The sequence below is a fragment of the Hevea brasiliensis genome, unplaced genomic scaffold, assembly GCF_030052815.1.
Source record: "Hevea brasiliensis isolate MT/VB/25A 57/8 unplaced genomic scaffold, ASM3005281v1 Scaf9, whole genome shotgun sequence".
Taxonomy (NCBI): Eukaryota; Viridiplantae; Streptophyta; class Magnoliopsida; order Malpighiales; family Euphorbiaceae; genus Hevea; species Hevea brasiliensis.
The window spans coordinates 1899961-1908942 of NW_026615310.1; the positions used below are offsets into that span (position 1 = coordinate 1899961).

General features: G+C 35.1%; 2 protein-coding genes across 2 annotated transcripts; one reads left to right on the forward strand and one right to left on the reverse strand.

The window, feature by feature from the left end:
- Positions 1-1451: 1451 nt before the first annotated feature.
- On the forward strand, positions 1452-7427 carry LOC110671520 (protein NUCLEAR FUSION DEFECTIVE 4). Its single transcript, XM_021834001.2, has 4 exons — positions 1452-1925; positions 3970-4880; positions 5474-6052; positions 7154-7427. The coding sequence occupies exons 1-3, from the start codon at positions 1602-1604 to the stop codon at positions 5961-5963; spliced, it is 1725 nt and encodes a 574-aa protein (XP_021689693.2). The 5' UTR covers positions 1452-1601; the 3' UTR covers positions 5964-6052; positions 7154-7427.
- Positions 7428-7447: 20 nt separating this feature from the next.
- On the reverse strand, positions 7448-8462 carry LOC110671522 (uncharacterized). The gene has a single exon (XM_058142916.1). It carries the CDS (start codon positions 8432-8434, stop codon positions 7619-7621), a length of 816 nt encoding a protein of 271 aa, XP_057998899.1. The 5' UTR covers positions 8435-8462; the 3' UTR covers positions 7448-7618.
- Between the last annotated feature and the right edge of the window lie 520 nt (positions 8463-8982).

The following is an 8982-nucleotide window of genomic DNA, read 5'->3' on the forward strand; positions in this document are numbered from 1 at the left end:
GGAGAGAAGTTTGAACTAGGAGAGAAGGTGGAGATTGATGAGAGGAAAGGATTCCGTGCGGAGGTGGTTTAGGTGGTTGTGGCGGTTGGAGACTAGAGAGTCAATAGTAGTAGTGACCACAATAGTAGAGGGAGAAGTGACATAATTCCTTTGGATTAGTTGTAGAAGATACAAAAATGAGGGCCTTAGGGTTATATTTAGGGTCAAATAAATTTTACCTTTTTTTTTGCATTTTCTTTTTTCTTTTTATCATTTTCTTAGTTGACAATAGTAATACACGTGGACATATTAAAAAGAATCATGTTAGCATTAGTTTCCACGTCATCACGCATGCTTATCACGGCATTAATCTCTTAGCGTCAAGTGTTAAATTATTACAAATTTTAAAAAATTAGGTAATAAATATTGATAAGTAAAAAGTCAGGGGGGCCGATTGACTTTTTCTACAAAATTCAAGTGCTAAATGATGAATTTGACCATATATATTAGAATTATGACTTAAAATTCTAGTGGAATTTGGAGAGAGACATCTTTTCTGATTTGAGTTGGAGAAATATTCCTCAATAAGATATAAGAATATTTTTTATATAGGGTAAAACTCTTATTTTAATGTTATTCCTAAATTGAATATGACTCCTAATCAAATTCGGATTGAGGGAATTAATACTATAAATAGGAGAATTGTATAAAAAGTTATTTGATTTTCAGCTCATAGAGTGAAACTGTTACCCATTGTAGAGAGGGCTTTGTTAATTGCTGATGATTTGACTCTGTCCATCGATGAGGGATACTTTTCCATTGCAGTGGAGAGAGACTTCGGCTTAAGGTGAAGAAATGACATAGAATTCAAGAGGAAATATTCTTGTCTATTGGTAAGGGGACTCTTGCCTATATAGTTGAAGATTCTTTTTGTGGTGTAACATTGTAATGGTAAATGTATTGAGTTATGTCTAGAAGAGATTAAGAGAAACTAACTAATGTATTTACTATAAGTAGTTTGATGTAATATAGGTTCTCTTGGGTGTAATTGTGTTTATGGGTAACATGGTTTTAAACTTGTAATTGATGATTTATTATTGTTGATAGTGAAATATAATCTGTCCATAAATGTAGTCCTATGTAGAGAGGGTGAATTATCTAAGTATTATTATTTTGTGTGTTTGTTTTTTTTTTTTTTTTTCAGTTTACACACTTCCGCGACACACACACACATACACACACATATATATATATATTAATTAATTAATTAATATACTTTAATAATTTTTTTTCTCGAACTTTAATAATCGTTTATGATGACATTGAATTCACCATGTCAATATCATAATAAAATCATGCTAAATAAAATCGATTTAAATGTATTCGCTCTTGGACAATTACCACACCTTCGTTTCCTTCCTTCTTTCTTCCACTCCTAATTTGCCACCCTCTCTCTCTCTCTCTCTCTCTCTCTCTCTCTCTCTCTCTCTCTCTCTCTCTCTCTCTCTCTCTCTCTCTCTCTCTCTGTGTGTGTGTGTCCAATATCCAAAGCTCATCTAGCAATATCAAAGGAAGAAGAGAGAATTAATTAACCAACCTACTACAATCATCACTTGTTGTCAATGGTGACCCTGAAAGCAGGGACCAGACCACCATGGGTAGGACTTGGAGCGGCTGTCTGGTTGCAAATAGCGTCAGGGAATTCCTACAATTTCGCTCTCTATTCCCATTCCTTGAAATCTGTCCTTGGTTTTAACCAGCAGCAGCTTACCATGCTTGGGGTTGCTAATGATATTGGTGGGAATGTTGGACTCCTCCCTGGTATTGCCTGCAACAAGTTCCCTCCTTGGTCCATTCTCTTGATCGGTGCTTTTGCTTGTTTCTTTGGTTATGGTGTTCTCTGGCTCGCTCTTAGCCGCACTGTTCAGTCTATGCCTTATTGGTTGGTGAGTTTATACTTTATATTGATAATGCGTGGTTAAATAAACCTTTATGGCTCTGAAAAAAAAAAAGAAAACCTTTATGGAAATCTAGGAAATCAATTCGATGTTTTAGTTAATGGGCACTGGTAAACCCTTGAGATGATTGTTTTGGAAGAAGGTAGAGTGATGTTTGAGTTTAATAGACTTCTAAATTCAAAGGTATTATCTTGATTTTGGGATGAAATAGTAACGGAATTTTCTTATTTATTGAATGGAGTGATTTAAACTCAGAAGATGATCTACAGGCTGTAACCCATGAATGTGGAGCAACTTTCAAAGTTATCTATTTTTTAAATTATTATTATTACAAAGTTTGTCTTGTAGTTTAAAAAAAGTAACACCATGTTTGGATAGGTTGGAAAAGGGAGAGGAATGAAAATAAGTAGAGAAAAATAGCTTTGAAAAAATATTTTTTTTTTATTTAGATAAGGGAAGGAAAATAAAAGAAGGGAGGAAAATAAGTCTTATTTTTCTTTAATTATTTTAAAAAATTAAATAAAAAAATACTAGACTTTAGTGCCAACTTTTATTTTTTCTCCTTTATTTTCTACTCATCTAAATATAAGGAGAGAAAATAAAAAATAAAAAGTAAAAAATATTTTCTTTCTTTTATTTTCCTTTCCCTCCCAAAATTTATCCAAACATAGCATAAGGCTCATTGTATTTTTAACCTGGCAATATTAGTCATTTTTTTTTTCTGATGAATTCAGTTTATTAAAGTAGGTAGAGTCCTAATTGGTCTGCCCTTTGCGGTTGCTTGCAAGTGCAAGGGCATTGATTCTTACGAGCAAGGCGCAATAAAAATTATCAATGCTCTTTCCAAAATAGCTTTGAAACTTAGAGGTAATCATGTTAATAAAATGTTATGTGTTTGCAATTGCTGTATTTGGAATGCAAACAAGTAGGAGTAGCTTCTAATTGCTGACATGTAGATTTGGTTCCTAGTTCATGTGGTTTGCTTTGCAATCTATTTGATACTTGATGTTCGTTTAAGGCCAGTTCTCCAACACATTTCCTTGGTTGAATGGCAAATATTTTATGTTGCTTGCAGTGGTGGAGAGAAAATTTTTATTGGGATGCCAATAGTAGTGTATATATACTATAAACACTAATATAGTGTATAAAAAATATTGAAAAATAAAGATAACAAAAAATATCAAAGTAAAAAAAATTTTCGCTAGTTCAAAAAAATTATAACAAATTCTCTATAATAACTATAAGTATTATATAATTATGGTTTCAATTATTATATAACTTTAAAGGAATAAAACTTGGACAGTATCAAAGTATTATATCAAATCCTTTTATAGAATTTGTAGATTAAAAACAAAAATATAAACATAACTTCAAAGAGTTATACATAATAGCATAAAATAAAAAAAAAAATATATGCTTTACCCAAATTAAAGAGACATGAAAAATTAAAGATAAGTAAATAACAACTTAGCTGCACAGTAAGAGAAAGATAAACATACATTGAAGTTGATCAATTTAAAATTTACATAAGAGTTAATACCATTAATTTTGTATACTTATATAGATAAAAGTAAGGTAAATTTTTAAATTGAATGTCATGAAGGAGAGAACTAAATGAGAGAGGAGTTAAATGTGAGATGAGACAAACGAAAAAATTTATATTATACCTATAGGATGAGAGGGAGAGCAAAGATCTAAATTGAGAAATCCCACTTGATTGGGGATTGTATAATGGGCAATTATTAATGGACTTGTATTTAACTTTCAAATAACTTCTACTAATTGAATTTTAAATTGTAAATATGAAAGTTAAACCAATTAAAAAAATGTACTATATACATATTTAAGTTTTGTACAAGTGTTTGGGGGCTAAGGCTCTCATTATCCCTCCTCCCTCCACTCTTCCTCCACTCTTATACAGCTATTTAAGTTTTTTTTACAAGTGTTTAGGGGGGCCAAGGCCTTGGTTTCTTGCTTAGGAAATTTCTACCAAAATGAACTCATTCTTCTTTTCCACTTTATGGTGTTGCAGCTATGGCTTGCGCTATGTGTTGCTACTAATAGCAGTCCTTGGTTGGGCACTGCTGTGCTTGTGACCAACATGAGAAACTTCCCTCGTAGCCGAGGCACAGTTGCTGGTATTCTCAAAGGTTACGTGGGAATCAGTGCTGCAGTATTTTCTGCAATTTACAGTATGCTACTTCATAGTTCCTCTTCTAAGCTTCTGATGTTCCTTGCACTTGGAATTCCTGTTCTTTGTTTCCTAATGATGTATTTTGTAAGGGCTTGTACTCCAGCTTCTGGTGAGGACTCTTCAGAGCATGCCCATTTTCTTTTTACCCAAGCAGCTCTTATTATACTCGGCTTTTGTATTCTAATAACCATGATATTGGACCACATGCTTCATTTGAGTCCCCCAATATGTTATACTTTTCTCATCATAATATTTGTCCTTCTCATGGCTCCACTTGCAATACCCATAAAGATGACATTGTATCGCACTAGAACCAGCAAATTAGGGATGCTTGAAACATCAGTTGGGTCATCAGACAATCTGATACAGGGAGAAGCCAATGCAGACAAAACTGAACCATTACTCAAGTCATCCTCATCAGCACATATCCTTGGAAGCTTTCACGAAAGCGATGAGACATCTGAGGTGGCTATGCTTCTAGCTGAGGGTGAGGGGGCAGTAAAAAAGAAGAGGAGGCCCAAAAGGGGGGAGGATTTCAAATTTAGCGAAGCTGTAATCAAAGCTGATTTCTGGCTTCTTTTTTTTGTTTACTTTGTTGGGGTTGGTTCTGGGGTAACTGTGCTCAATAATCTGGCGCAGATTGGTATTGCACAAGGTGTGAATGATACCACAACGTTGTTGTCTCTCTTCAGCTTTTTCAATTTTGTGGGACGACTTGGTGGTGGTACTGTTTCTGAACATTTTGTCAGGTTAGTGCATTCTGTCCATTTAAGCTACCCACTAAGGCAATTGAATACAAATATTTCCATGCCTAATTGGTTTTGTATGCTCTTCATTCTAAGTGGTTTTTGATACTGAAGCCATGGCCTTTTATTGTTTTACACTTGTTAACTTGCAGCGGATATTGAAATGATCTGTATTGTCAACTTCCCTTATGATGGGTATCAAGATCTGAAGCAGAAATGCCTTTCGATCCATTTAAATGCCTTTGAGAAATAAATTGTAGCTGTTTTCATTTCATTATGCATCTAATATTTATCCAAGCATTAGCTTTTGCCGTTGCAGCCCTGATGGTTTTTGGGGTTGTATTTCTTATCTTGATAAAAGACAGGAAAGAAAGAGACTTTATGACAAATTCTGCTCGTGTTCTGAAATCTGTCACCAAATATGGGTATTTGTTGTCATCTGCTTTGAACTTCCTTCAATGAATATCCTAAAATTTCAAATTTGTGCACCCTAGTGGTTGTCTATATGTTTGCCCAAATGTTATTCATTGCTTCATTCTCCTGTTGTATTACTTTGGCTTCATAATAGTTACATGTGGGAAATTTATTCTTTTCAGGTCAAAAACAATTCCACGCACAATATGGCTGACATGCACTCAAGTAATAATGATCATAACGTGTCTGCTTTTTGCTTCTGCCATTGATGGTACTCTCTATGCTGCAACTGCATCGCTTGGGATTTGCTTTGGGGTTCAGTTCTCTATCATGATTCCAACAGTCTCTGAGCTTTTTGGCTTGAAGCACTTCAGTATATTTTATAATTTCATGTCACTGGGGAATCCTATTGGTGCATTCCTTTTCTCATATCTCCTTGCAGGATATGTATACGATAATGAGGCAGCAAAGCAGCATGGACTGAATCTTTTGTTTGGCTCAAGCATCACCTGCATAGGTCCACAGTGCTTCAGACTCACCTTCCTGGTTCTGGCTGGTGTCTGTGGGGTGGGATCCCTCTTGAGCCTTATTTTAACTAAGAGAATATGGCCTGTTTATGAGATGCGTTATGCTGGGGCTTCCTTCAGACTGCCTCAAACCTCAACTCATTAAGATTATTAAAGTGGAGCATGGAAGTTTGAGGTCATTACAAAAGGCCATTCTACTGAAGCACATGTTAATATTTAGCTACTTAAGCGATAGTAAGTTTCTATTTATGGGAGACTTATATTACTAATGCAGTGCATGTTTGAATGGCCACACATCAATTCAACTTGCATCTAATGCATACTTTGTTCTTTATGGTGCTTGAGTTTTATTTTATAACAAAATCCATTAAATGATGTCCAATTCACACCATTGCTTGAAATGCAAGCATTTCATGATCAATATTAGCTGCAGATTTATTTTCCAAAGAAATTAAAGTATACTTGAATAGCAAGAACATTTCTGAACATGGAGTTATGATGACCATGAAGTTCTGACAGAAATTTTCTCAACACTATAAATTTGCATACGATATGAGCATAACGCTAGTTTGCAAAGCAATTGATAAGCATGGAAAACACTATGACTTTGTGATCAATATGCAATAAAACAAATTTCCCCTTGTTCTGCAATCCTATTTATGTCTATGATGAAATTACTTAAATAAAACTTAAAAAGGTGCCTTGGGAAATCACTATCCTCATCAGTTAGTCATGACATCTATGGTGTGGTAACCTCATTTTGGAGGGAAAATATATAGGATGGCAGGTGTATTCTCATCAGTCATATTTCAAATATACAATTTTCAATTGAATATCTGACTATTAGTGCATTGTCTTTGTTTTCTGATATTGTATATAAGCCCTTCTAACTTAAGATATTGTTTGGGGTTGACAGAAAATTATCTTTTATTGTCATTTCTAGATTTCAATTATTGAAGAATAGTTTATCTAGTCTCCACAGGAGGTTCATGGAAGATTTACCAAGCCAATAATGTTTACCTTAAAAAACTTTTCAAATCATGAAAAATTTACATCTATATTTTGTCTTAAAATAGAAACAGGTGTCTCATACTTTCCTTATGTTAGTTGAAGTTGCTGGCTAATACCAGGTGGGGTTGGCCTTGTATTGAAGCATGCATGGATGCATTGGTAAAGTTTATTTTTTATCGCAACATGAGAAATTTATTCTACAGTGGAAAAAAATGAGAAAAAGAATAAAAATTTATAAAATACAGATGCTCGGAGTTTCTATATTCAGTTACATTGAATAAGGGTAGTTGCTTTAGTTATATCGAGTGTTGTTGTTGATTGCAGGGATGCAGAAAAGGACATAGCTAGAGAAACAGAAATCAACAAACTGATGTGAGGTGTTTTGGTGTGAAGAGAGTTCTCAGACATAACCACATGAAAGCAGTTTTTAATTGCAGAACCGGATTTAGGTAGCAGTCGCAGCTAGTATTCATACTACTAAGTGCATCTGTTGTTCTTTCATTATGCTTGAACTGCTGTACTGTATAAATATTAAAAACACTTCAGTTTTGGTGGTGCTGCTTTGATTTATTTACTGTATTGAATCTTGTCTGGAAAATCTTGAATCAAGAAGGTTCCTGATATAGAAACACTCATATCATCATATTAACATTAGATAGAAACGAGTAATAGCAGAACATACACAGTTTGCTTCACAGAAGGATGAAGCAGGACCAAAATCAACTCTCATCACCACGGAGACGGAGGGGGAGAAAATTGAATAGGGAATTAACTAAAAGAAAACCCATTTTAAGTGGGTTTCATGTCCTGAAAAAGGTGAGCCCATAGTGACTGATCATCAATATCATCGTTTATCACTCTGCCCACCTTGCTACCATCCAACGGCCTAGGTATGATTGGGCTTCTCCCTCTAGCCATCAACCTCTGTTGCACAATTCCATCTGATGTCCCATATAACTTTGGGTTTGGGCTCCTATAACCGTACACCAACCTGTCGTGAACTCTGCCCTCCAAAGGCCCAGATAGTTTTAAGCTTTTGTTGTTGGGCATAGGCATCAAATTCTCCGGCACCCTTCCATCCAGAGGCCCTGATAGCTTGAGGTTTCTATGGTTTAGCATCAAATTCCCTGGTGCTCTTCCATCCAAAGGACCTGATTTTGCTTGCCTCCTGTTTCTGATTACTGGAGGCTTCTCAAACTGGAGCTCCTTGTCACTCTTGCACTTTCTTGTCAAAGCTCCTCTCCACTGCTCTTGATATGGAGGCGGCGGCTCTGACACGGCTTTAAACACTGAATCCTCATGGAAAACCAACTTGGTAATGCATTTCTTAAGGTTCTTTTTGGTTTTGTTGATTGCAAAAATGAACTTGGAAAGACCAGTTGTGCCAGCTCCAGCTTCTTTCCTAGCAAGCTTGAGTATTTCCAGCCTGTGTTTAGCTATTGAAATGCCCATACTTTGCAGAAACTCATGATTGAAGTAGATTAAATCCACTTCTTGAAGCTCATTTCTGGCAAACGCAAGGCCATACTCGTAGGCCAGTGAGGGCTCAAGGCCACTTCTTGATAACCAAGAGAACCAATCCATGGGTAGTCTTGATTGTGCCATATGATACAAGAAAACAAGACGGTCATGTGCTAATGATACGAGATATGCTTTTCATGTGAGGTGGTCCTTGGACTTATACATAACATGGAGACAAGGAGAGAGAAGAGTAAGTAAATGTGGTCAGGTAAATTGAAATTGAAAGTATTATATTTTAATTGAATTTGTATGGTAGTTGTGATTGGGAGTGGCAACAACAAATATGGACGTTGAGGTCAGTAACTTCCTTACCTCATGCCCAATAATTAGGTTTTAATAGGGTTACTATCAAATGATTTTCCTTTATTTCTTGTTAAAAAAAAAGGCTACAATAGTCTATTGGATCAATAGTTAGGGTGGACAAACGGTTTGTTCGATTTCGAATCGAACTAAACAGATAAAATAGAAAATCGAAAATAAAAAATTTTAAAAATCGAACTAAATCGATCACTAAGAGAGACAACCGAACCAAACCAAACCGATAAATATTGATTCGGTTTGGTTTTAAACCGATCAAACTGAATTTTGTAAGATTTCATATTTTCAATATTAAATCTCAATAACAAAAACAT